The 26,863-nt window shown below is 36.2% G+C and overlaps 4 protein-coding genes across 13 annotated transcripts; 1 reads left to right on the forward strand and 3 right to left on the reverse strand.

Moving 5' to 3' along the window:
* Nucleotides 1–224: 224 nt before the first annotated feature.
* On the reverse strand, nucleotides 225–13,481 carry Ntpase (ectonucleoside triphosphate diphosphohydrolase NTPase). 3 transcript variants are annotated; one of them, XM_076443024.1, is made up of 7 exons: nucleotides 13,134–13,481; nucleotides 11,512–11,642; nucleotides 10,728–11,136; nucleotides 10,471–10,644; nucleotides 9,959–10,387; nucleotides 9,697–9,873; nucleotides 225–9,394 (listed from the first exon to the last, which is right to left on the reverse strand). In XM_076443024.1, the coding sequence occupies exons 1-7, from the start codon at nucleotides 13,161–13,163 to the stop codon at nucleotides 9,317–9,319; spliced, it is 1,428 nt and encodes a 475-aa protein (XP_076299139.1). In that variant the 5' UTR covers nucleotides 13,164–13,481; the 3' UTR covers nucleotides 225–9,316. The 3 variants fall into 3 exon arrangements, with proteins under 3 accessions (XP_076299139.1, XP_076299140.1, XP_076299141.1); XM_076443025.1 differs by having other exon boundaries at nucleotides 13,041–13,182; XM_076443026.1 differs by lacking the exon at nucleotides 13,134–13,481 and adding an exon at nucleotides 11,951–12,188.
* On the forward strand, nucleotides 13,166–16,942 carry LOC143218069 (mitochondrial 2-oxodicarboxylate carrier). Of its 4 annotated transcripts, XM_076443037.1 has the most exons (7): nucleotides 13,167–13,322; nucleotides 14,547–14,864; nucleotides 14,994–15,100; nucleotides 15,209–15,265; nucleotides 15,457–15,756; nucleotides 15,912–16,057; nucleotides 16,133–16,942. In XM_076443037.1, exons 2-7 carry the CDS (start codon nucleotides 14,684–14,686, stop codon nucleotides 16,251–16,253), a joined length of 912 nt encoding a protein of 303 aa, XP_076299152.1. In that variant the 5' UTR covers nucleotides 13,167–13,322; nucleotides 14,547–14,683; the 3' UTR covers nucleotides 16,254–16,942. The 4 variants fall into 4 exon arrangements, with proteins under 4 accessions (XP_076299149.1, XP_076299152.1, XP_076299151.1 ...); XM_076443034.1 differs by having other exon boundaries at nucleotides 13,166–13,322; nucleotides 14,547–15,100; XM_076443036.1 differs by lacking the exon at nucleotides 13,167–13,322 and adding an exon at nucleotides 13,619–14,422 and having other exon boundaries at nucleotides 14,547–15,100.
* Nucleotides 16,943–17,171: 229 nt separating this feature from the next.
* On the reverse strand, nucleotides 17,172–21,009 carry LOC143218063 (cilia- and flagella-associated protein 157). 2 transcript variants are annotated; one of them, XM_076443022.1, is made up of 8 exons: nucleotides 19,985–21,009; nucleotides 19,425–19,696; nucleotides 19,157–19,310; nucleotides 18,749–19,037; nucleotides 18,420–18,680; nucleotides 18,225–18,350; nucleotides 17,944–18,154; nucleotides 17,172–17,313 (listed from the first exon to the last, which is right to left on the reverse strand). In XM_076443022.1, coding segments are annotated over exons 1-8 (1,440 nt in total). In that variant the 5' UTR covers nucleotides 20,110–21,009; the 3' UTR covers nucleotides 17,172–17,311. The 2 variants fall into 2 exon arrangements, with proteins under 2 accessions (XP_076299137.1, XP_076299138.1); XM_076443023.1 differs by having other exon boundaries at nucleotides 19,425–19,700.
* A 143-nt stretch (nucleotides 21,010–21,152) lies between these two features.
* On the reverse strand, nucleotides 21,153–25,761 carry Hrd3 (HMG-coA reductase degradation 3). Of its 4 annotated transcripts, none has more exons than XM_076443017.1 (9): nucleotides 25,477–25,761; nucleotides 25,061–25,392; nucleotides 24,735–24,826; nucleotides 24,148–24,630; nucleotides 23,818–24,065; nucleotides 22,810–23,289; nucleotides 22,338–22,566; nucleotides 21,848–22,254; nucleotides 21,153–21,699 (listed from the first exon to the last, which is right to left on the reverse strand). In XM_076443017.1, exons 4-9 carry the CDS (start codon nucleotides 24,590–24,592, stop codon nucleotides 21,274–21,276), a joined length of 2,235 nt encoding a protein of 744 aa, XP_076299132.1. In that variant the 5' UTR covers nucleotides 24,593–24,630; nucleotides 24,735–24,826; nucleotides 25,061–25,392; nucleotides 25,477–25,761; the 3' UTR covers nucleotides 21,153–21,273. The 4 variants fall into 4 exon arrangements, with proteins under 4 accessions (XP_076299132.1, XP_076299131.1, XP_076299133.1 ...); XM_076443016.1 differs by having other exon boundaries at nucleotides 24,148–24,635; XM_076443018.1 differs by lacking the exon at nucleotides 24,735–24,826.
* Nucleotides 25,762–26,863: the final 1,102 nt, after the last annotated feature.

Consider the following 26,863-nt stretch of genomic DNA (forward strand, 5'->3'; position numbering starts at 1 on the left):
TGATCCCACGTGGACGACCGTGGTGACGAACACGGGGACCTACGGATCGCGCGGACTACGATCTATAGATCGCACGGCGAACGACGATACGATAGATCATCGGCCGGCGAACGGTCCCCGGATGTTCGCGATTTTGATTACGACTTACGCGAGAACGATCTACAGCGCGATGATGACCGTGATGATTACCACGACGATGACCACGATCATGATGATGATGATGATGACGATGATGTTGATGATGTTCACGATGATGACGACGATAATGATGATGATGATGATGACCCGAATGGTTATTAGAAGCGAAACGACGACGACGACGACTAGGTTTACAAGTTTTTTATACGTTACTTTTTGCAAGAAAACGGTGGCGAAATAAAGCTTTTTTATGTATTTTTACATAAATCATTGTGGTTGTTGATTTCCTCCTGCGATCCTGGGGCGAGGGTGAAGATGATGATGATGATGATTGGACTGGGGGTGTTCTGGAGTAGTAGTGAGATTACAAAAACTTGAGGATGTTAATTTGTTAGGATACATCTTGTTCAGATTGTTAAGGAAATAACTGAAAATTTTTTTGAGGGTCTCGGGTCTATTTTGGCCCAATACTTTGAAGGCTTATGGCTGATACGATTGTCTAGATAGTTCTTAGAGATTAATTCAATTTGGATGCTGTTTGATAAGAAGATAGACTTATTAAAAGGAATTTAGATAAAGTACCTTAGAAATATGTTTAGACACATTGATAAACAATTGTCTAAATCACACTTGGCGTCGGCATTTATTGTACAATTTTTAAAGGCGCCCACTGTCGATGAGTTAAATGTTGAATCTAGTAACCATATAGAAATAAAAGTAACATTCTATGATGAGTCAAGAAGATATTTTTTACTTATGCTAGACTGAAGTGTCCGAACTAATATGGCGTCCACAACTAGGGGGAAAGATTAACTTTGTTCTTAAATATTTTAAATTTTATATCTGGAAACAATACGAAAATAGGAGAACGAAATAAAATAATAGATATTAATATTCATTGAAACAAGAAATTATTTTTTATTCAAAGCGAATTGTTCGCAACAATATGGCGTCTACGATAAAGAAGAAGTTTCAAAATCGCGATAGTAAAATTAGCTTTATTTTAAACACGAAACATTGAATCCGTAGAAACGTCATAAAAATAGGAATAATTTACTTTGTGCAGAAATTATCAACGATAGATCAATTCGGAGTAAATCAAGATTTCCTGCGAATTTAGAGTATAAAATTGCAATTTTCAATTAAATCGGACAGAGTATATAACGCAAAGTTTAAATAGTTATTTAACAGAATAGTCATTGTTATTTAAAAGAGAACGCTATAGTAGCAATAATACGCCCACATAAAATTTAGTCTGTCGTAGTATTAAAAGAACTTGGAGAGAATCACGATTTCCAATTGGACCGGGTGAAAATAGTTGTTTGAGAAGCGTGATTTGTTTAAGGAAGTATCATCAAACGGAGACGCATTACGCGCTTGACTTTCACCCGGTCAAACAACCGAGAAGAAGCGCAAACAGTAGAAATCGGAAGCTGCCGGTGTGTGCCTATAGATTTAGTGTTGCTAGACCACCTGTTGACTGTCGTAACGAAATACGGTAGAAAATAATTGGTCTTGACGAGGAGGATAATTGGTTCTGAAAGACAGTGCCGTTGGCAATAGAACTGTCATTAATGACTTCTGTAAGACAAGCTCCGAAACTGACCTAAATGGAAAGCTATCGACTATTAATTTGTCAGAGCATCCACTTGTCTATATTAATTCTTCCGTTTCGTGATTGAATAACGATAGCGGTTGTGCGGGAGCAGTGTAACTTTAACTACTTCTGTTTTCTTTGATATTGCTATATATGTTATCAGACATTTATATTATTTTTCTTAAACATCCTTGAACATTTATCTCTCCTTTTTATTTCTATTGGGATGTGTATATTCTTCTTTTTATTCACATTGGTATATTTATATTGGTATGCGTATATTAATATTATATGATGTTATAAAAGTTCTTAAAAATTTATTGAGAATTTTAAGTACTTATTAAGTGTGTTTCTGAAGTCTTTTTTTTTAATCCAGCTTGAACATTTTTTATAGAAGTAGCACATGAATTATGCAACATTTTCATTGTGATGACGAATAAAAGTGTAAGTTTTAGATCCAAAGAAGTTTGCAACGTTATTATAGCTTTCATAATAAATTTGTTTGCAATAACCTGCGATAATGCATTTCAGGTAAAGTACAGTGAATTGAGTCACCAGATGCCAGTCATTCTTGTAACGTTTCCCACACAGTGTTGACAACGATAGTGCATGACAAAAATTTGCGATAGAACGATGACTACAGCAAATACGATCTCGCAATCATGGCCCGTTGCGCAATAATAACGAGAAGAGGAATAATGTTAACGTTAGAATCGATAAGACCGATCGTGCACGCGAGAGCTCGCCTAACAGTACGCTGGACACCGTAGGTGATCACGCTCGGTCAGTGAAACAAGGAAGAAAAGGACCTAATCGAGTGAAAGCTAAGGTCAAAAGGCCAATAAACGTTCCCGAACGAGCCGATAAGCTGCATAATAGCAAAATACCAATTGCGTTTCACTACTTTCCTTTTTCTTAGTCAGCATCTACGTGGAATAACGTTTAATTGCGACCCCCCGATCGATCGCTTCCGGCCGGCTCGCATTTTTCCCATCGACCGACGATCCATTCCGATTGATTTTTATTAAAGAGATGCGATCGTCGGAATCACGAGTGTCGAAACACACTATGACAGTAAAATTATATAACTCGTGATTTGCTGTGCTACTCTTTTTTACTGCTCAACTGAACTTTTTACGAGCATTCTCTTGCTCGCGCGCCATTTCTTTTTGTTGCACGAGCGCTGGCATAATTGAGTACGTCGGATTAGGAATTATGGTCGAAGTTACTCTTACTGGCCGCACTTAAACCATTTTTTAATCACCCATTGTTTCAGCGCCAATATTATTAGCTGCATTTAAAGAATTTTCAATTTTTAATTAGAGATTTTTATATTTCTATAGTTTTATATTCTTGTATTAGCGGTCTTCGTTTGCTAGTCCAAGTAAGAAGAACTCGAAAGCAATTCGAAGTAACAGGGAAAAAATTTGATCGGATGGTTTTCGCTCTAGGCAGGATCAAAATGGCGTCGGTTGCAATCGCAATGCGTGACCCAGCCAGTTTCGAGGCGAGAATGAATGCAATAGACGAGGTCATGGAATGTGTAGAGCTCGGTGGAAGCAATCACGACGGTCTAGAATTCTCCTCGACGTTCTCGTTGCAACAATTTTGCGAAATTTCGCGTGTGGTGGGAGCAGACGATCCTGAAGAACTGCGGACGATACAGTACGCGAGTTCCTCTTCTTCGAACAGCGAAGTTTTTTTATCAGATGGGCATTCCAACTGTCTATTTCTATATCTATGAACAACTAGACCGTGTCGTTCCACCACGAAACTATTTTAATCAATTACGTGTGTAGCTGTCAGCCATTTTGGTAGCGAGGTGACCGCTAGTAATAAAAGACAAGCGATTTTTGATATTACAGTCATGATTTAGCTTCTCCAAAATATATCAAGGCAAAAATTCATTTTCTTCAGGCGCATCCTGCACCCTTGCGATCCCGGAAACAAGTCGCGGCCAGTGAACCACTATATCGGGAGGCCAAAACGATCTCCATTCTTCGGGATCAATGAAGAGAAAGACGAAGATCAGAAACAGGGGAGAAAAGGGAAGAGGCCAAGGATGACTCTTCGGTTCGAATCATGAATCGCGGGGAAAGCGGAATGAGTTAGCAGCGTGCGTCGCGTCGTCGTCGTCAAGAAAGGAAGAAGGAGGAAACGAAAGCGAGCTCTCTCTCACGTTCTTACGCAGTTGAGAAGATGCTCTCGTAAGAAATCCTACCTGAGAAACCCTGGAAAACTAACAGGTAAGAGAGGGAACGAGAGGCAGGAGCACGAAAAGAGAGAGAAGAGGTGGAGAGAGAATAAGAGACACCACAAAGAGCATGAGAAAGAGAGAGACAGCATGAAAGGCAGAGATGCGAGGAGAACGTCTGCCAGAAGGCAACTTTCACAGCGATTTTTCGGCTTCCTGCAACGACCGACGGGGATTAAGGGTACAAGGAGGAGATGATGCGTCGATCTAAAGGTCATTCCTCGTCCTCCTTCGAAAAATCGGAACGAATTTCGGTCGCGACCATAAATCCCCCCTACCCTCTGATATTTGCTTTCCAACAGTCGGGGTGAGTGAACCTTCGAATCGGAGCCTCGTTGTTCCTCTACCCTTGACTCGTCGCCCTCTTTTTCGGTCCCACCTGTCCACCTGAACACCTCACACCGATTAGCCATACGCACCGCGATTCATTTTCGGTTTGGAATATTATAATTTCTTCAAACTAATCATACGGACACGAACCGTAGTTCATTTTGAAGCTCGAAGCCACTATTTTCATATCCCACCACTAATTATCTCCTGAGATTGTTTTCTACGATACAGTGACCGAAAAACTGAAGGCACGTCCTCTTTGAAGAAAACTCAAATTGGGGAACTGAATCTACCATGATCTGGAAGATTGAAGCTTGAAAAAAAATCATGGAAGTTTTCACAGAAGTTTTAATTTGCATTATTTTGGAAACATTGTTTTTCAGGATTTATAATAATTTGAAGATGGAAGTACCTTTTTTCGGTGGTAGTGCGTACGCTGTCACGTTGTGATATTAAATATCATAATGCTAGCTCGCAGATTTCGAAGAATTATCGTCGAGCACGCTTTCTCTTCCATAAACAATATAGGACATATTAATTATGAGCCTTTAGTCATCCATTTGCCCCGGCGGTTTGAGGAAACGCTGAACAACGAAAAGATTCGACTACGTCACGAGGAACTTTCTTAAAAGATGGTAATAATAAATGTGTGCGACGAGAGACTGCATAAATAAGAATTCATTGAGCTGGGTAATTAATAGAGTTGTTCTGTTAATGAGGATGCAGGCCGCGTATAAGTACAACAAAATGATTACAGTTACAAAAGATATAATATATCTACAAAAAATGTTTAATTATCGACAAATTCATTTAAAAAACCCTCGATCATACTCTGTAATTTTTAAAAACCTGTTATGACACGGGTGAAGTGTTGATACACACGGGTTCTTGTATTTCGCTAATTTGTGCGGATGCCATAAGTGCGCGCAGACCCGCAGGCTAATCATTATAGTGTCATTAACTATAATAAGTTCAAGAAGGGAACGGAAGTCACGCGGCGAGTTGAAAATGTCACCATTTTGTAAAATTTACTTGGTACAAAAAATTGTTAAACAAACGGTGGACCAGAAAATAAAAGTGATAAAAGAGAGAAGAATGAAAAACTGTGGAGGAAGAGGATATAACTATATGGTTGTAAGTGTACAATATAATTATATGACTCGATGGGAACCAAGATGGCGGCGCAGACGTGAGTGATAACTGCGGAAAAGATCGATCGTCCGTGTAAGAGGAAGGCGTCGATTTCCGCGTCGTCTTCGGGAAAGGCGTCGTGACGCAAGCCAGAGAAACTTTCACTATTCTTAAACAACCACTAATCAAGATGAAGACGACTGCCAGATACTCTCCTCTCTCTCTCTCTCTCTCTCTCTCTCCTCTTCTCCTTCTTCGTTTACTGTCACCGAACCCCTCTCTCCATCTTCAAGAACGTCCCCGAGGTCGAAGCTTCTTCAGCCTTCAGGATTTACTTTCATGAAAACAAGAGTTACCAATTACTCTTGCTAGCAAACCTGCTGCCATTCCACGTCCCATTTAGCCACGTTTATGATTCAGAAACACGAATGTTGCTTCGCTACTGCACTTGAAGAGCATTCCGAAGAGATACGTCCTTTTGTGGATTGAGAGAATCACGAACAGCTTCATTTTATACAGGTGTTTGTTTCTTTTAGTCTGCGCTTGCGAGGCTGAGCAATCCTGCTGATTCTTCCATTTTCTTTTGAAAATGTTCACAGTGTTCGTTCAATTTGTTTCTCAGAATTTCATTACAAATTGTTTACAAGATTTCATAAGCTGTTTCTTGCAATTGTCCTCGGCAATTTTTATTTTGCGTAAAAGATACGCAGTCTAATAATGCAGTACTACTGCTACAATGGATATATTCACTGTGACAACAAACGGCCTAATTTAGTATCTTTTGGAAAGCGGTTTCCACAGCGCAGTCATCTCCCGGGGAATCCCGTCTGCTAGTGAACGTAGGAGTCTTCTAGTGTTAATAAAGAAACATTGAATGCGGCTGATAGAAATCTACGACTGGTGCGTGTAACGCAATGGTAACAGGTTCACGCGAACGGTGGACCGCATTATGGGGATTCCCACAGGGCGATGGGGCCTATCGCGTCAGGACAACGACGTTTCCTAGCCACCGGCGCGCGGCGTTGCACAATACAACGTTTATCCCGTTTTATCTCATCCCCGAGCCAGAATTGAACGATACTAAACCAAACCGCGCCTCAATTTTCCCTTCTATTCACGAAACACGTGTAACCGAGCCAAGCAACTCTTAGGCGGACTCATTAAAATATTGCGACAAGACGACGGCCCTATCTGATGCACATGCTAATTGCTCGCTGTGCTTTGCATCTTTCATTTTGCAACAATGTCCGTCACGTGGAAATTACGTTCTCTCCTCCATTAAGCTACTGGTCTGGAAAATAACAATGACATCAAATATACAGCAACGTGAAATGCATGTTTTTGCTCGTTTACCGTCTCGCTGCTTTACGTAAATGCAATTGTGTGAAAGTAATTACAACATTCGTTACAGCAAAATACTTGGAAATATATATGCTACCTAGCAGAACTCATTATGCAAATTACATGTCTACAACAATAATTATAAAAATGTCCCGGTGAACGTTAAGAGTAATTAAATACTATAATTGCAGAACATAATAATAAAATACACTCGAATAATTTGAAGAATTTCAGTTTCTTGTATAATTATATACTTTTTACAATCAGTAATTTACTTTCAAAGTATGTACTGTTTCTAATTAGATTACGAAACGGTAAACATGCATGCATTGTAATGATTAAACAATGCTTTCCTACTTTCACGAAATTTTATTACCCCCGTTGCCGCAAGCAACATTAGATAATAAAGCATCACCTTGAAAGCGCTATAATATATACGTATATATATATATATATAAAATGAAAAGGCATAAGATGTATATAGTGCAAAAAGCTTTCAATGTTAGCCAGAAGCTATCATTACTGGCATTGCTGTCATCGAATAAGTACAGGTCACCGGCACAATTGTCGCCATTGATTGCTATCTCGATTGTTACTTCAATCATTGCATCACAACCATAATTACGGTTTTCATCGCAGGACAATGTTCTCCGGTCTGCCGATCAGCTACTGTGCATTGTACAAACAGAAAATGATTATACCCCCGTGCACGGATCACACGAGTATAAAATAATTCATGAGCAATTTTACAAACATTAGAATATTCGATTACCGTTGCTGACCATTTGGAAATACATTTATAGAACGTTTCTAAGGAGGATGTGGAAAAGGAAACTTCGAAATCCATTAAATAAAGTGAGCTCTAACAATAAAAATATATATTCAATTCGTCCATTGACAAAATTCGTACTAATCATACTTTAATGCAAAAATACTTAGGATCTAATGATCGTTTTACAAAGGTGTTGTACTCTTGCGGAATCATGGAAAATTGCAACAGAAGATCGTAGTACAATTCGATTGTCAGAAACAGAAACAATTTTTGTACGTATATATATATATAAGTTCTGCAAAGGTTTTGTTCATTAACAAAGTTCGAGGACTCGGTTATACTAAACGTTAATGGCAACAAGCTGGAGTGATCTGATCGAACAAAAGTGTTTCAGCTCTCAACACATTACAATCTGAAAGGTACTAAAACGTGGATAACACAGATTCTCACAACGTTCAACATTTTTATAAAATCATGGAAAAATGCTCCATGTTGAAAACAGACCTCGTACCTTAAAAAGTAGAAAGAAATTTGTTTTTCTTATACAAACAAAATGTTTCCTGCGTCCGAAATCAGCTCAACTGATATTCTCTAGATTGCTCTAAGAAAAAGTATTCTCTAATTAGGTAGGATGTAAGAAGTAAAATTGACTCGCATGGCGGCTCGCGAGCAAACACTGACAGGTAGCAATTGTAACAATCTGTCTCGACCTTGAAATTCAAAATTCAATTTGTTCAACTGCTAAAAACATTTGAATTTCAAAGTCAATAAGAAATTTAATATACCTTAACTAATTTGTGTGATTGACTGTACCTAGTATGTATGTAAGCAACGATTCGATTCTTACCAGAAATCCTCCACCAACTATAATCACGTTCATTGACCGAGGATGTAACGTTTCGTTAATGTGCTTCGTTGACGGTATTGTAAAACTGAAATCGCTATACGATTCAACAAGAACCTTAGGCCTTACTCTTTTGTACACCCGACGTTTGCAATGTAAATTGTATTAAAACTGTTTGTTAACAGAACGCTGACGTCGGATTCGCTTTAAAAATATTCGGTGATATGTAGTGACGGTACACATCAGTGCCATTCGTTTAAACAGGATACATACATTAAGTATAAGAAAAGTTAAGTCGTTAAAAAATATATGTATAGATTTTATCTTTAAGAGTTAATGGCTCCGAATTGCAAATGTGTCATTGCGTTCATGAAACAATAGAAAAGGTACACGCTAGATTGATTACAGTTTGTCTAAACTATACTCCCTCTATTTTTCTATCACATAAGAGATATGGCCGTTCCCAGTCACGAGAATCCCTTCAACTACTCGTCATTATCATGATAATTCTACGTTAATATTGTTCGTGATTTGAAAATAATTAGCTTGGTAAATACACTTCGTAGAAGCGTCCTTTAATATTAGAGTTTGTCAATAATTAACATTTGATTTGAAAATAATTGAAGAAGGGGTTGAGAGAATGATAAGACTCTCTGATTGGGAAACTTATACACATTCACTATTTTCAATCTTTCTAAGTACAATGCTCGAAAGCAAAGTAGCATGTCTAAAGAAACTGTTCTAGTAACTGAGATACGCTGTTTCAGGAAACAAACGTATCATCAACAATGAATGTGATAATAGGTTAATAGTTCCTACCTAAATCAAGTGGCCTCACCACAAGTAATAAATCCCAACAATTTCTTCAATTTTGTGCAAAAATAACTTTGTATCTATGTTCCAGGTGCGTTAAAGACCGTTCTGGATTATATTGAAGGCAGCACCGAGGGCCCAACTCAATTCGTGTCCAGTTATCTTCTTGTACAGCTGTTAAACAAACAAACGTGATTGGAAACTGTTGTAATATCGGTTTCGGTTCTCAAAACAGGCTAGGCATAATAATTAGATAGCGGATTTTATGCATTTATGACGAAAATTAGTAGGTGTAATTTATAGCAGTAAAAATATTAGAAAAATTTAGAGATACTGTTATATTTTTCTCAGCCTATTTTAAACATATTTTGAAATAAAATAAATTTCTATTTCGCTTCAGTTTGTTGCAATGCAGGTGGAAAATTTTTATTTTCCATAAAAATCCGCTGTCTAATAATGATTTCATGTATTCTTACATATAGTTTCGTCGTGGGTTCCAGACCAAATCCATCACGTAGAAGAACATAAATGTATGTTAAATCGAGGCAAATGAAGGGCTGATCAGTATTCGGGTAATCGCAGGCTTCCTTCGCTTGTTTAAGAAATGCGCGTACTTGAACAACTCCACCAGCAAATGGGTCCACTAGACCAACCTAAAACATCGACCACATAAATGTATCTTTCCCATTAATCATCTAATATTCATTCATAAACGAAATATTGTGTTAGCGCTTATACCTCCGTGGCACGATCAAAGTAATAAGAAAATGCATAGATCTTGTGATCCTTTAAACCTTCAGGTTTATTCTTCATTCCGTTAACATACTTTTCAATGATCTTCAAGCACTCTGGAAAGTTAACAATTGGTCTATCTACTTCGCCGCCAGCATAATTCTGATTCTTCACTAGTTTGTGCGCTCCATGAACAGGTCCTTTGACTAGGTAATTAAGTCCTCCATAATTCCATTCGGTGGAAACTATAGGATTGATACATTCGGATCGTAATTCGACGGGTGTCCGAGGATTTATGTTGTTTAGCTTCATTCCGTGCGTTATAATCTCTTTTCGAGCAGCCATGAGACCCATGCCTAAATAGCTGTGCGTGTATACACTCATGTTGTGGTTGAAGATATTTACAGAATATATGTGTCCATCGAGTTTCTTTTCCTGAAGAGGATTGGAAGACATTACTAAATTTCTGTTGAACCTATTTCCCTTTCTAAAATCCTCAAAATTTTTCTCGAACGTACCTGTGCAGCGTCAGGTGAGAAGGTAACTTGCGTTGAACCTCCTCCAAGATCCAATGCAGCGACTGTGTTGCCAGGATTGTGTATACTGAACTGTTCCAGCAAGAAATTCACAGTGAACCAAGAGAAAATACCTTCGTCTGTTCCCTCCATTATAGCAATTGAATTCTTAGAAACCTAGAACATATAACAAATAAGTAAGTAATTTATCCAAAGTTCTGCAGGCACTGTATATTTACAAATACTGTTTGTCCTCTTACTTGGAAACCAGAATCTTCAAAGAGTTTTCTACATTCTTGAAGGATGTCTTCAGCTTTGTGTCCAGGAAGAAGCCTCAAACCAGCAGTGGCTCTCATGCTGAGCGGAGTATGCTGCCATTCCGATTGTGGAATAACTGCTTTCACTTTATCCAGCAGTACAGTGAGGGATTCAGCCGCTTCTTTCGGCTTGTCTGCATAAGCACTGACGCCTGGTTTTGTTTGGAAGTAATGTTCTCTCTCTAATATTAAATTGCCGCCAAAAACAGACTCATAGAAACTAAACGCCAAAGCGCGACTGCCTGTAGAACCAGCATCAATAACAACAACGTAGAACCTTGATTGAATACTTAAGGATAGAGCCAGTGTATCGATCGCCTTTGTTCCAAGACGTACTGGCTTTAAATCGTTCCTGTAAAAGTACATTGAGGTAACTATCTTTCCTTGAGGTGATTTGTTTCCAGGACTGCAAGGGTGCAGGACGTGTTTTTCAGTAGTCAAAAGTGCTAGATAAAAGCGCTATTGTTACGTTTACCAGGAGTTATTTGCATTATTCGGCAGTATGTAGCTGTTGCAGCTTTATGAAAATAACTATATGCTTCCGAATAATGCAAATTACGGAAAAATAGTAAAAATAGAACTTTTGAGGGCGACTGCGGCCTAGACTGATCTTTTATCTAACGCTTTCGACTACTGAAAAATCCCATCTTTGCATTATCGAGAAATGAAAACAAAAATGGAAACGAGTCTACACCCTTGATGTTGAGAAGCATAAAAACACACATACGCCATTGCTATGTATCCCAGAAATAAGACTCCCAGCACAGTAATAACCATAAAGTATCTCCTGCCTGGATGGCCCTTCTTCGCCCGTGATCTTGGATCTGCTTTGTAGGTATCGTCATTTTCTTGTTTTAGCTGAAAATGTAATTGTTCATTTATAGTTTAGATATTATAAGAATGAGATGATTTGTTATCGCTTTTTCTTTTCCGTTTTTTTACCATTTCCATTAATGTTTATTATACAATGTCTACGTCTATTGTGTACTGCTAGAAAAGTAGTATATACTTTTTTGAAAGAGAAGTGAAAATAATAGGAGTATACTTGATTGATATAATTGAGCATGAATAAATATAAACGACTGAATAACCTCAAAGATATGAAAATTAAAAAACGACGTAAGAGATTAATGTCGCGAACAGATTGAATTGCATGTCAGACTTACTGGGATATATTGCATCTAACTTAGAATACAAATGGCTATAAGCAGCGATGCAGTTTTTGTTTATTCACACGAAGCAGCTATTGAACAAAATAAACACCGACATCACGTTACTATGGGAAAACACGAATCTTCGAGCAAATATAACGGGTGTACAAAAACTGTACTGCAAATATGTAAAGCTGCGCTAAATTATCATTTATATATACAGTCAATTTTACGGATTCATGTAACGTCTACGTTTCAAATATTCTACACGACTATTTCACGTAAAATTGAAAAACTACTAAAAAATTAATTACAACGAAAATATCCGGTTTGGGCAAATGTTATCTAATAAGATTTGCCAACACGTAAATAAATGGCGTGTCAATAATAATCGAATCAATGATTACACTTTTTTTCATTTATATATTGTATACATTTTCATTAGAGTGGGTGACAAAAGTTCGTAAAATATTTACATCAGATTCTTATGACAGAAAAGCGAGTAAGGGAAATTTTTATTATGTCCACAATATCAAAATAATCGTATTACAATATTGTAAACATAAGAAGCGCTGTTTATTGTTTTAAATATATATAATTATATATTTGATATCGAAAACCGGCACTGTCAACGTGTCTCGATTGGTTCGATCAATCGCAATTTGAAATGTCACGCGAATAATTATATTTGCATTTAAATGTGCCACGCAATCTAAACATAACAGTTAAATTTTCTGTATCTATTAAAGCGGACAGTTTAGTGCTGAAGTATTCCCATAATTCATTATAAAATCTTACGTAATTAATTGTTTAACGAACACGGCTTTTTTCTGTGGAAATGTCAACATCTTTTGTAAAATGATATATATATACAATGATTCCTAAGGCATTTTAATCGAACGGAACGACTAAAACTACTATTTACTATATATAATTTTATATAGAATGTACATTTAGATTATATACCACTAAATGTAGGTTATATTAAGTAATCATTTTTCACGGAACTATTTATGCAATATTCCATCATTTCAAACACCACGAGGAAATCTCTCGAAACAATTCAAGCGAAGTACACTACTACAATAAAATACTGAAAACAAACCTTTCTTCGCTTAATCTCCATGTCGTTGAAAAGTGATCCGCAAATAAATGAAAAATACGAAAAAGAAAAAGCATACTACGAAGCGGCTATTACTAAAGTGACGCCTTGTAACTGTCTATTCATCAGCAAAGCGACTCCCGACAGTCCCGACGATGAAGACTTGACATAGAGGAGTGTAGAGGAGATTGTTAGGATATCTAACAACAAAATGGCCGCGATAATGACTCGAGGTTTTAAGTACACTTCGCCTCGCAGAATAGTTAGAGTTAGAATATCACGAAGGTGAACAAAGAATTCGTTGTTATCTACGGGTCGCCTCAGTAACCGATCGAATTATCTGTTTAATTAACTGATCCTATCACCGGAGATTTATCACAATGAGCGTCATTGTAACTAAACTGTATGATTGCGTGCCTTGAAAAAGTTGATTAACCGAATGTTTTGAATATCTATTTTTAACCGTCTATGCACGGGGTTTTGTTAACGCTACTGGCTTAGCTTATATTCTAATAATCTTGTGACTTTATATGTACACGCTTTCAATGCTGTTCAATGCTACGAACACAGTTTACAATTTTTAAAAAATGATTCCGTAGTCTATATATATATTGCAATGTCAGAAATTAATTTTGTGTAACATTATTGCTTAACAGCACGATTTGCCTATTATTAAATAAGGGGCTTAAAAAAATAATTGTTATCTGCTGAGACATCATTTTAAAATATTTGTCAGCACCTCTGTCAGCCAATACTGTGAACTTATTGCTAGAAAACATTTGAAAGTTTCTTCTTTCGTTTTACTATTGCATGTTATCAGTACTTAGAACTTGAAGAATGATATTGCATAAAATATTCTCTTATTTACATTTGTGGAGGATATATATTCTCTGACTAATATCGACCTTGACTAAACATGTTTGAAAAATTTATGAACTTGAAGATACATTTCTTTCAATAAAAAAGTAAATTTAAATAAACTCCATTGTTTAGAGCATTGTTTTCTCAACATTCTTGAAGACATTTGTTTACTATCTTCATACTTCATTGTATTTGAATATCACTGTATTGTATGTACGTTTGTGTATATGTGCATGAATAAAATTTGTAACCATATAAGGACTAATTTTATGTATTCCTTCTAAAGTACCTTAAATTTTTATTTTTCATCTTATAAAATAATGAGACCTTATATAAATTATGTAAACGAGTTATTTAGTGGCGAAGTTTTTCTAAAAAATTGTATTATTTTTTTATTACGCAATGCACGTTAAAGATAAGATATTTGAAGATACCGTTGCATCACATTCAACATTCATCAAAATTTACGTAATTTTCGTGACCATTCGTTTCTGAATCTCGTTACGGATAACGTGCATTAAAGTGTATAATTATTTTCGATTTCATATGATTTTGTTTCAAGAATTCTTGTTGCGTTTTGTTTAAACATTTTGTTGATTATCATATTTTATTTATCGTATTTTTAAGTTATTTTTATGTTTATCTTAGGGACTGCAGTGAAATTAGAAGAACATTTGTAGAGAAAATAATGTTTCGCACCTATTAAAAAAAAGTGATCATTTACTACACAGAAACAGTATAAAAAGCTAATTGCAACGAACACGTACAGCGGTGATTGCAACAAAATGGCTTTTAGAGAAACTATACAACACAAACCAAGTTTTGTGAGAGAAGCTGCAATTCAGATTGGTGCCGGAGGCTGTGCAGGTTTCGTAGAAGCCTGCATAATGCATCCGATGGACCTTATTAAAACACGTTTCCAACTGCAGGTCAAAATTGCACAAAATGATGCTCTTTACTATACAGGCATTGTATTCTATTTTCATGTTAATTTTCTTTCTTTATGCATTTCTTCTTTTTGTTCGAGCATTTCAGTATCTCTTTTTTTCTTTTCAATTATTTATACACACTTTTTTGTTAACACTTTTACCACAGGAATTCGTGACTGTATGAGAAAAATGTACATAAACGAAGGATTCGCAGCATTCTGGAAAGGTATATTACCTCCAATTCTTATGGAAACACCGAAAAGAGCTGTAAAAGTATGTAATTTGTATATTATGCGAACAGCGAGCTGTACACCCGCAGCAAAAAGATGCAGGTTTGCCATTTATCTTGCTCTTGTAATAATTGAAATAAATTATTTTCAGTTCTTCTCTTTCGAACAGTATAAGAAGCTTTTTAGCGATAGTTCATCGAAGACAATGGTACGTGTAATAGAAAATGAACTAAATGAAATTTCTTTCTAACTGTTGCATAACAATAATGTTATTATTATATAGTAATATTATTAGTATAGTAATATATTAGTATAGTAATGTCTATACACATATATAAACTTACTGTTCAATAAAAATATAGTCTATGCAATTATTAACAAAACAATTTCCCGTTTCAGGTATTTTATTATGCTGGCTTCCTAACAGGCGTAACAGAGGGTATTTTAGTAAATCCATTCGAAGTAGTGAAAGTACAAATGCAATCTGATCGCAAGCACATCAGATACAGTCCATCAACCTATGCTGTGACCCAACGAATTCTTGCACAGCAAGGGTTCGGATTAAATGGTATCAATAAAGGTTTATCTGCCACAATAATGCGGAATGGTATTTTCAATACATTCTACTTTGGAACTTACCACAATCTCCTTCCATTGATGCAGATGTATCAGGAATACGTTCCAGAATTGTTGTTTAAGGTACATTTTGTTAGACTAAGTTTTGTTAGACATTCCTTTTCTTGCAAATAATAAATAGTAGAAAAAATGAAAGAGAAAGAATTAGTACTGTTTTTTGCAAGAGAAACTCTGGATAGCAATAGCGTAAACACCCTGTATATAAATATTCTTTTCAGTTTGTCATAGGTTTCATATCGGGCACGTTAGCATCCTGTATGAATATACCGTTCGACGTTGCTAAAAGTCGCATTCAAGGACCCCAGGGTGAAATTCAGTACAGGGGAACTGTACGAACAATTTTTATAGTCTATCATAGAGAAGGGTGAGAGAAATTGTAAAAATTTGAAAATTCTTTGTTCTATTTCAATGATCTTTTTCATTAAATTATTTATTTCAGATTTAGAGCCTTGTATAAAGGATTGGTGCCAAAAATCTTGCGATTAGGACCAGGTGGCGCGATTATGCTTATAGTTTATGAACATATGAAATCGTATCTCACTATGCAAGTTCCTTACTAATTGCAGTACTATGCTAACATAGACTGATCGTGTGCATTTATTACTACTACCAAAAACATTTATTTTAGCTTTCAAATATACTCTTTATGAAAGAAGAGGTCGTGAGATATATCTCATAGTATAATTTCTTAGCAATAAAGATCTGTTTCCGATTTTTAGTACATTAGAACGGTAATAGTCAATTAATGTGCACTATAAATACGTATCCGCTTGTAGATACATGGCTCTTTTATCTTTATTTACAGACGCAAACTAACTGAATTTTATTGAAAATGTTTAAACAAATAAATTAATAGTAAACATAATATATTGTTTAATCATCTAAGATAGAATCCAACCACGTTTCCAGATCTACAGATTTCACAGGCTCACCAGAGGTAGTTGCTTTTTTTGTGTCTGCAAAAAATACTTGTTAAAAATCATTTCTTGAATGTTGCTCGATCATTATTCAAACTCCTACCAGTATTAAAAGGTGTAGATAAAGATTTCACTGTCATTAAAGGTTCATCCACAGGTTCTTTGAGCGATAGCAAAAAATCTAAATCCTCGGGTACATTATCTATCGAATCTTGATTTCCCTCTGTGTTTTTTGCATCGTTTGAAACTTCAGTTTTTAAACTGTTTAACATTTCATTGTACTTTTGTTTTCCCTGTTCTGCTTTGTTATAAATGTTTGTCAACTGGTCATTCTAAAGTAATGAATGTTGACAAATTATTAATTGATTTTAATTCCTATAGATCTTCTAAATCTAAAGAAGCGATTGAACTTACACTAAAATATTTAGTATCAATTTCAACGTTTTCATTGAATGGAATTGATTCGATTGCTACAGATAAAATTTTCAGATCGAGTGTAAAGTACTCTGAGTATTTAGAGGTATCAATGGTCCAATTTTTGTCTGATTGTGGAACAAAATAATTATCTTCCGATACTGGAGCATTCATAAGAAAGTCGAAATCTTTTGTGACATTCTCTTGTACATCTATACTGTCGTCTAATTCTAAGTACGGCGTATCCTTATCGTCTTCTTTCTGTTTCTTTTCTTTCGATTTCTTCTTCCTAATTTTATAATTACAATTATTAATGTAATTACGTTGATATTGTCTTATAGTATCCATAAAATACAAACAATTATTTACTATACGTGTAATATAAATCTTAAATTAATCGATAATGATTTAATCATGTTCAGTAGGAGGTTAATATATTTTGCGCCAAGTATATATTTATTTAGAATCAGCAGGATACATAACAAAAATACACATATGTAAAATACAACGACTTATGCAAACAAAACAAACTTATCAACCTCCTTTTAAGTTACTGTTAGATATTTTCATTAATTCAACAAAAACATTAACAAATATTGAACAATATCTGCTACTGACCTTGCCTGATTCTTTTTAGGAGGCATTTTTTTCACTTCTTCAAATTAATATCATACAAACAATACATATTTAAATATTCTATTTCTAACCTGTACAACACAACACGTAAATTGTATCTATATAGTGACAAATTGTCCCCAAGAAATATCTCTTGAGATTTCTCTAGATTCGTTCAACAATATTACACATTACACATGTAAATAAAAATCCTTATTTCTACATACATACATAGGAATAAATAGAAGATTTGACTATGTATAATAAAAAAGATAAACAACAGAATTTCGAAATTATAACTTACAATCGGATATTGGCTCTTTCGGAGAATGAATACTGGAACTGATATCGCTATCTGACAAAGACAGTTCTTTTTCTACTGAATAATCCGAAGATTTTATTTCTACACTGTCTTCAATTATATCTTTCTTTTCTTCAGTTTCACATCGACAAGTTTTTAGAGGTTGAATAAGACCCAGGTCACCTTTCGCGTAATAACACGTAGTATTTTCAATCTGTAAAATGTACATATACATATAAAATCCGAACAATTTGTATACTTAATTTTATGTAATAACAATATACCTGTGACGCAGTATCTTTTAGAACAGTGACAATGTTGTCGGCGTCTAATATTTCCCAGAGGCACTGTAGAAACTGTTGTTTTAAGTGCGAGGCGCAATAATCTTTACCCATAGAATCTCGTTCAAGCTGTAAAGATATTATGAAATTATAAGAAAGAGCAAAAGTTACAGACAAGATTTCTAAAAAATTGTTCACCTCTAAAGCTTCCATGATGCAACTCCTCACACGATTCAACAGGCTCTTAAGCATCTCCAGTTCTTTATCCTTCTCATTAATTATTGATAAGAATGTTTCCTTGTCATCTCTCGCCTTCAATACACATTTTTTCAGAAGTTTAATTTTCTGCTCCATCTGCTCACACTTTTGATTCAATTGCTCAAGGATCAACTGGTATGAAGCGAGTCGATTACTGTCTCTCTCAGCTTTTCCATAATAAAACAACATTGATTGGAAATCCTACAATGTTACCATAGTTCCATTTTCATATTTTTAAAATGACAATAAAAAGAATTCAGAGGTCTCACGTCTGCTAATTTGTGAATAGCCTCTCTTTGCTTCATCGCCTTTTTTAAAGTGATTTTCGACTCTGTTTCGAACAATTCACACTGCAATCTAAGCGTACGCTCTTTTTCCTGGCTTTCCCTGCTAGTGATCTTGAGTTCCTTGCAAGTTTTCACCAGCTCGTCCAGTTCTAGATTCAGAGCCACGTTTTCTCGGATTGCTCGGTTCGTGGTCTCTGCTACTCGCAAATTAGTTGCTTTGCGAAGAGACACAGCCAGTGCCTTCAAACGTTCTTCCATTTCTTTTTTCATCCTATCATTATATCATACAGTTTCTTAGATTCAATAAATCGGACAATTTATAGTACAAAATTATAAATAGAAAAAAGATACAAATTGAAATTGAAAGAAATGAAAGTATTTATATCATACATTGCTTTTCCAATGACCAACGACTTCTCCGCTTCGTAGAGTTTCTCCTGATGCATCCGTTCTTGCTCTATAATTTCCTTCTCTTGAATTTCAAACTTCTGCATCAGATCCAGCCTTGCTATTCGCCAATCTTCCAATGCGTTCAGTTTACCAGCTAATCAAACACCATAGCATGTAAATAAACGAACAGAAAGTTGTAGAACAACGAACAAAAAGAAATCTAGCGGTAACTAAATAAAAATTTAAGAAACATATATATATACGTCACTTATTAATTTAACTTCAGCGCTCAGATTGTTCTCCATCGTGCGATACTCGAGTTCCATTGCGTCTTCCTTCTTCTTATAGCCAGCCTGTTCCTCTTTTCGCAATTCTTCCAAGGCAGTCAGTCGTTCGTTGAGCTCCTTCGATTCTTGTATCCTCTCTTCCAAGTTCCTTTTCAGATAAGCTATCACGTCTGCCCTGTCTTCTTCCAGTTGCTGCAACTTTTCCTTCACTTGCTCCGACTCCACCTCCAACTCTTCGTTTCGAGTTCGCAAACTAACTTGTATAAAGAATTATTTGACTTGATCTTATAAAAATTGTTTACGACCAGATTGAAATTTGTACACATTTGTTTTTTTATACCTTATATAATATTTACAAGAATATTCTTGTGATATCTTCTTGAATAATTGTATACATTCTTTTTAACTAGTATTTCTCTGAAGAAATGTATAACAGTACTACTAAATTTAATACACTACTTTGTAACGTACAATTCTCGATACAGTCTATATATAGGATATATCTTTATTAGTTTATACTCCACTTTATACATATATTTACCGTGCCAATTGTCTGTTGTTATCCAAAATCTCTTGTTCGTAAGACAGGGTCTCCCTTTCATCCACGCATTTCTTTTTCGCCTTCTTTTTGCCACCTTTACGTTTCTTTCTTTTAACCTTTATCATCCTGATCAGTTAAATCCAAGCGATTGTTACACGGCAAATCAATTTGAATTATTGTTGCCCGGTGTAGTGATATGCGACGTGAACGTAATCTCCGTTAGATCGATAATTTTCGGTTCCATAGCGACGGCGAGATCGATGAGCAATTAAAGAAAATAAATTAATCATCTGGCAAACTCTCCGACCACATTTTCCAATGATTTCGTTACGTCGTGATTAACTGTGTTTTAATAATAATTAGAAGGCCTCTTGTGATATCGATCATAAATTCCTAGACAATGTAGGGCTTATCAATTTTACAATATACTAATGTTTCATACTTGTGAAATTATTCTCAATTTTTAACTGCAGTGTTTAAAACGCTCTCTCCAAGCCTTCTTAAATTTAAAAATCTTACGAGTTCGCTTTTTGTAGTCGTGTATGAAACTCGTAACGCATTTACAAGCTTAAAATTATACAACAGCTCTTGACGCTTAAGTCCTTACGAGTCCTTTTTAACGTATGTGTTACACATATATATACATATATATATATATATATTTTCCAAATTTATTGTACATATACATGTAAAAAATATCAAACTGAAAACTTAAAAATCTAATGTAAATCAAAATGTAAATATTTCTGAATTTAAAAACTAAAAATAGTCTCTGAAAAAATGAAATATAACGAGTACATATACGTTTTGTATTTGAAACATACAATTCAAGAACATCCATCGGCTCTGTGTGGTAAATGTCTCTAAATTTTCAAATTGAATCACCTGTTTCAAATAAAAGTAAACACAAAACACTTGTATACTCTAAAAATTTTAAATGTTCAGAATTTAAAAGCGTAACTTAATAATAAATAGTTTCAATGGCTCTGAATGTCTTTAAATAAATACAATCTACTCACGCACTCACTTTCTGTCTCTCTCTTTCTCGCACACACACACACGCATCCATGCGCGCACACACAATCTTAATCTTAAGAGTACGAGAGTTACCTTTCAATTTCTAAAAAACGTTCTTGTGCGAATGAGGTGGTTCAATGAAAACAACATGTCCTTATGCACGCACGTGCGTGTATTTATGAACCATCAGTAACAAATTTGACTTCATCTAAAAGAAAAAAGAAACGGACTGGGGGGAAACGAGAGAGAGAAAAAAAAAAGTAGTTAAAGAACTAATTAATTCTAGGCGGAGGTGGTGGCTGCGGCCTGCGGAAGTAAATAATTAAACTGAGCATGCCAGTGAGTAGTCCTATGAGATACAAGTCCCAGTTCTGGCCCAAGAGCTGGTCCCATTTATTCAGATGATCAACAAGACTAAACTCCTGCAGATAATCCAAACCGAAAAGGAAGGAGAGTTTGATGAGTGCCAATGCGACGGGGATTTTGGCATCCGGACTGGCCTCTGCAGCGAGATCGTAACACCGTTTGGCCAAATGTCGATCCCTCGCTAAACCTAAACCGCGTTCATGCATGTACCCAAGGTTAAACATCGCCTGTGCATTCGGATCCGGCTCAGAGGCCAATCGATAGTGACTAGCTGCAGCCTCGTAGTCGACTTTTGTTCCTCTGCCGTAATAGTAAGCGTCTCCCAATTTCACCTAGCACAAAAAACAATTTCAATTATTAAAACACAACTTAAAAGAAAACTTAAAGATAAATGTACGTGTAAAATCCTAATGCAAAAGATTCAATAGTTTTTCAAACTAGAAGAATACTCCTTAAGTGATTTTTCTGAAGTAATTATACCTGAGCAGCAGAATATCCTTGTGCAGCAGCTCTAGCCCACAAAGAAAGCGCTCTGACCAAGCCCTCTTCCTCCGACAATATCGTGGTCTCCCCTTTATCAAGTATAAAAGCAGCATTGCTTTGCGCAACTTCGTATCCCATTTCCGCGAGGAGGGCGTAATTAAAGAAAGCTTCGTTAATCCTTCCTTCTCTGTAGTCTGTGTGGGCGACCATCAAATGATCGCTCCATTTCCCCCGTTCGGCGACTTTCTTCAGAAGCTCGACTGCAGCCGGACAATTGCGCGCCATGCCTGTGCCAGTGGCGTGCATTTGAGCTAAATTATAAATCGCCAAAACGTGGCCGGATCGACTGGCCAAAGTAAAGTACATGTGAGCTAATTTATAATCGGGTTTCACGCCTGTCCCACCTGTTGAAATTAAATTTTATCAATTGAAAACGGTGATACATAATTCGAAAGTACAACGCTTGTGAATCTCAACAAAAGCTTACTGAAATACATATTGCCAAGCTGAAGCTGTCCATCGACCCAACCCTGTTCCGCAGCTTGCTTGAAATACTGAAGTGCTTTCGTAGTGTCCCTTTCGACTCCTCGCCCGTAAAGATACATAAGACCTAAGCCACTTTGTCCAACAGGATTCCCAAGCTCGGCAGCCTTCTTGAAGTATTTGTATGCCGTTTTGTTGTCCTGTTCTACCTTGTCGCTACCCTCTAAGTATATCTGAAATTTAGGAACAGGTTAATGAATACACAATACAACATAACTAGACTGTGGATCTTTATGCCAAAAAATAAAAATTGCCTGCATTGATTGCAAGAAACAGAAACCAAATTTGATGTTATTTCTTCCCTTAATGATTTTAATAGAGAAATCGTGTATTGACATCTCTTGAATTTTGAAAATTTTCCAACAATTTTGAATTTCATCTAAACATAACGTATAAATATCGAAAGTCGCCGTTACCTTTCCCAAGTAAGCCATTGCAACAGGGTGTTCAGCGTCAGCAGCATGCTGAAAATAGTGCATGGCTCTCACATGGTCTAAAGGAACGCCCCTGGCACCCTGGTAATGTAACTGTCCTAACGCAACTTGAGCCTCTATGTCTCCTTTCTTCGCTAGCAATTGATAATATTCTATTAAATCTTGATCATAAATTCCTGAGTTGTATCCAGGGTTCTCTTGCTCATCCAAAAGCCGAACTCGCTGAATAACCGGTCCTCCGCTGAACGAGACCTTCTCCGAGACCTTGTTGGCAACCTTACGGTAAAAGTTTAAAGCACTTTCACACGAGGCCGGCGTCGTGACGCCGGCCCAGTAACGATAACCAAGAGCCATTTGTGCACGTGTATCTCCGCCGAGGGCCGCGGCTGTGTAATGTAAAAGTGCTTTAGCTTGCGAGGCGTTCACGCCGCCCAATCCTGTTGCATGTAAAAATCCCAAGCCCTGGAAAGAAGTTGTTCTCAGAAATGACGAACGCGAGGAAATGACGATCAAGATGGCTTTAACCCTTGTGTAGTTAACCGGGTACCCGGGTACCCATTTGCTGCATTTCTTCCAACAACTTATTAATGTTCCTCTAAAAATATTATAAAATTTCTCTGAATGTGTCCATTCTTTGCTCGTTAATATATTCATTTATGGTCTTAAAATGAGAATTTGTGCAAATATGTGAAATATTAAAGGTTTTGACACTAAACCTACGGTGCCTTAAAAGTAACTGGTAAATGTTCCTTTATATAAATGACAAGTTTGATTTTATTTAGATTTTGTATGGCTCCTATTGTAATACGTGCTCTACTAGAGCTATCTATACACTCATTTCTTATGAAGTAAATTTTTATTATTTTAGTAATTGTGAAATAAAAAATCTGGAAACGGTTATTTTGACCGGTGATGGTAGGTTTAGTGTTAAATAATCTATACATTTTGGTTGGCTACATAAGGGCTAGAGTAGAAGTAAAAAAGAAATACCATATGAGCAGAAGGTAGTCCAGTTTCAGCGAGATTTTTAAACATTTGATAAGCAGCCGAAATGACCTCGTTAGATGTCCAAAAGGAAGTCGGGCCGTTTTGCATTCTTAGCAACGAGTCCCATGCCAACATGGATCTTGCTTCACGATGACCAAGAATCGCTGCTGTCCTTAGTAGTCCATAAGCTTCCGATTTGTTAGAACGTGTGGTATTTAAGAGACGCTGTGCTTTCCTAAATATTTGCTCCGCTGGAAGTTCAAACGCAGAAGCATTAAATAAAAATATGATTCTTTACAGAATTTGTTTAGTTTACATCTTTTATTAACATACCTTCTTGTTGCTCCGGAGTAAGCGGTTCTTGCGTCTCTTCGCTCAGAGGCTCGAGTAGCTCCTCTTCATTCCATGCCTCTGTTTCCTCTTCCTCCAGTCTTAAATTACTATTTGGTAAATCTAAATTCTTAGCCTGTGCTATGCTTGTCTTCATCCATACGTTTCTCATTGTGGAACTTTCTTCTTTAGTTTTTGGCTCTTCTTCTACGTCGTCTTTCCTTTTTGTAATCTTCTCTCTAAGATATCGTCTATTAGATTGTATAATTTTTAGCATAGTATCATGTACAGCCTGCAGTTCGCGCAGATGTTCTAACCCCTTCCCCCCCAAAGAAACATCCTCCTCCGACTCTTCATCAGCTGTCTCTGATTGTTTTTTCAGCTCTTCCGATTCGGATGCGACAGACATAACAAGCAGAAGTAACAGCAACTCTTTCCGTAGCTTCATCTTGTCAGCTTAATTGTGTTTGTACTTCTCCTGTTGAACTGACCTTAACAAAAGTAAACATTAATATATACAGAGATTTACATCAACATGCATATTCAAATTAATTCTTAGCGTATGAACTAAATTTATTTGCGCTACTTACATATAAACCGTTTTCGAAAAGCAGATGCTCACAATAGAGAACTATGTAATTTAGCGTTGAACAAATATCTACTATTTATATATAACAGATCACTAAAAGAAGATTTTACATAAAATATCGTTTATCGTACAAAGTAAAATTTTTATTCCAGGAATATACTAACTGAAGGACTTTAACATGCCAACTACATTTGACACATCAACTTTGTGTACAATAATCTCGAAAATATTAATTCTCTATGTTCTCTAACCTAAATTCGTGCGCACGTTAAACAAGAATGAAAAAAACCGCTAGCCGGGCGTGAAAAAAAATAATTGTTTTCTTACTTTTAGTTCGAACAGCTTGGTAAGAACCTTCTTGAATTCATTTTGCGGTATGTTTCACGAGAATTCGAACTTTCGTTGCAGAAAGACAACGTTACGTCATTGAGACACGTCAACGAACATCTTCGGTTATCACCCTAATGATTTCCCGTCATTGCCGAAAACAATGTTGCTTTTTACATGCTAGTACGATACCGTTTTACAATCTTTTTCGATTATCAAACGTGCGAGAACATTACAATGTTAACTATCAACGAATCAGCTGTTTCTCGGATGTTTGTTTTCGAAAATCTCAGTGTATCTGTAGATTCTGTGCGTTGAATAATTGAAGTTGGCTGCAAATCATATAAATAAATACCACTTGAGTATTACAATAAATAGAAACATAAATGCTTCGGTACAACGAAACCCAATCTTACAATTGATAATGCGCAATTATTTCTCTACGCACAAACACATATTTTACATATATACATAATCCTCCGGCGACCTAACCTCTAAACAATCAACATTTTAGTCCACTTCAGTCTACTTATCGTAATCGTGAATCGGAATGTTATAAACTATAGTTCTAACTGCGACGAACACAGAGAAATGTCTAGTACTTGAATAAATATCATATCAGTTTATTTGTCGTGTGATAACAATTGATAACAATAGAGCATTTTTTTATTTGTCACCATTTCATTGTTACCAATATGATATGTGTACTGTAGCGTGGTTAGGTTAGTTACGATAGCGTTACCGTAATATAGGTTCGATTAATGGCGCTGAGAGGGAAACTTGAATATAAAGCATAACGTTTAGGTCAAAGCCGCGTATTTCATATACATATATTCTTTATTCGGGCACGATAGCTTAGGCTTAGAACAAGTAGGGAAACAAGAGGTTTCCACAGAGATCCTCGACGAAACCAGATGGGCGAGACTAATCGAGGAATTTGGGTAAAGTCATGTAACTCTTGGAGGAGCTTCTCCAATTACGCATAAATAGGCAGTCGAAGTCTAGAATCGGTCAAGGACGGGAAGTCGTAAATTCTCAGTCAAGGACCTCTTGGAACTCCCTCGGACCTCTCTCTCGCTCGGTCCCACGACCCTTATTTTGACGGGCCTTCACCAGCCTTCACCCTCGCGTGTACCCCACTCTCGTGCGCGCGCTATTGAGGCACCTCCACCACCAATCACCATCGAGCAGCAACCAAAGCGAGCCACCCGACGAATCAACGTTCAGCTGGAAGATCCGAATTTTCCTATTGGCTAAGGAAAAGGATGCTGGAAGAAGATAAAACTTCAGGGACGAGGCAAATACGAGGCAGATAGAATTCTCAGATCATAGAGTCAACAACTAAAAGTTTCAATTAAATAAAGTCTATTTTTATTTTTCCTTTACATTACATTGTTCAAAGTTATTTTCTGCAAACCTTCCACGAGCAGAGTGCTTCAGCGCTCCACGGGCACCCGAACCCAGCAAATTCCCTAATCCCACCACACTGCGACGTAACAGTACCATTTGAACGCGTGTACCAGCGTGTACTAATGGTGTACTCATTCAATGGTGGAATCATCATTACCATTGATTACCATGAAACTCTTATAAATTAAGGAAAATTCATGCTTACAATAGAAAATATTAGTAGATAGTTATTCTATTATTTATTTATAAGATCATTAAGAAATATAAATATTTATACCACCTTCAAATATTTTTGTAGAAAGAATAAAGAGAAATAAAGTAATCCTATTAGTAAAACCAATGTTCTTTTCACATTGTAAAATGTAACGACGATATAGATATAAATATATATTA

This window comes from Lasioglossum baleicum, chromosome 18, assembly GCF_051020765.1.
Source record: "Lasioglossum baleicum chromosome 18, iyLasBale1, whole genome shotgun sequence".
Taxonomy (NCBI): domain Eukaryota; kingdom Metazoa; phylum Arthropoda; class Insecta; order Hymenoptera; family Halictidae; genus Lasioglossum; species Lasioglossum baleicum.

Excerpts from the sequence above, each read along its gene's own strand:
- LOC143218063 (XM_076443022.1), bottom strand. The coding sequence starts at position 20,109 with ATGATAAAGGTTAAAAGAAAGAAACGTAAAGGTGGCAAAAAGAAGGCG. Across the intron at positions 19,697-19,984 it reads AACAACAGACAATTGGCACG|TTTGCGAACTCGAAACGAAG; the intron begins GTAAATATATGT and ends TATACAAGTTAG. Across the intron at positions 18,681-18,748 it reads CTATTCACAAATTAGCAGAC|GATTTCCAATCAATGTTGTT; the intron begins GTGAGACCTCTG and ends GTAACATTGTAG.
- LOC143218069 (XM_076443034.1), top strand. The coding sequence starts at position 14,684 with ATGGCTTTTAGAGAAACTATACAACACAAACCAAGTTTTGTGAGAGAA. Across the intron at positions 15,266-15,456 it reads ATAGTTCATCGAAGACAATG|GTATTTTATTATGCTGGCTT; the intron begins GTACGTGTAATA and ends TTCCCGTTTCAG. Across the intron at positions 16,058-16,132 it reads ATAGTCTATCATAGAGAAGG|ATTTAGAGCCTTGTATAAAG; the intron begins GTGAGAGAAATT and ends TATTTATTTCAG.
- Hrd3 (XM_076443018.1), bottom strand. The coding sequence starts at position 24,592 with ATGAAGCTACGGAAAGAGTTGCTGTTACTTCTGCTTGTTATGTCTGTC. Across the intron at positions 22,567-22,809 it reads CAATGGCTTACTTGGGAAAG|ATATACTTAGAGGGTAGCGA; the intron begins GTAACGGCGACT and ends CCTAAATTTCAG. Across the intron at positions 22,255-22,337 it reads GCTTGGCAATATGTATTTCA|GTGGGACAGGCGTGAAACCC; the intron begins GTAAGCTTTTGT and ends TAATTTCAACAG.
- Ntpase (XM_076443024.1), bottom strand. The coding sequence starts at position 13,163 with ATGAATAGACAGTTACAAGGCGTCACTTTA. Across the intron at positions 11,643-13,133 it reads AGTTACAAGGCGTCACTTTA|CTAAAACAAGAAAATGACGA; the intron begins GTAATAGCCGCT and ends TTACATTTTCAG. Across the intron at positions 10,388-10,470 it reads TCTCACCTGACGCTGCACAG|GAAAAGAAACTCGATGGACA; the intron begins GTACGTTCGAGA and ends AATCCTCTTCAG.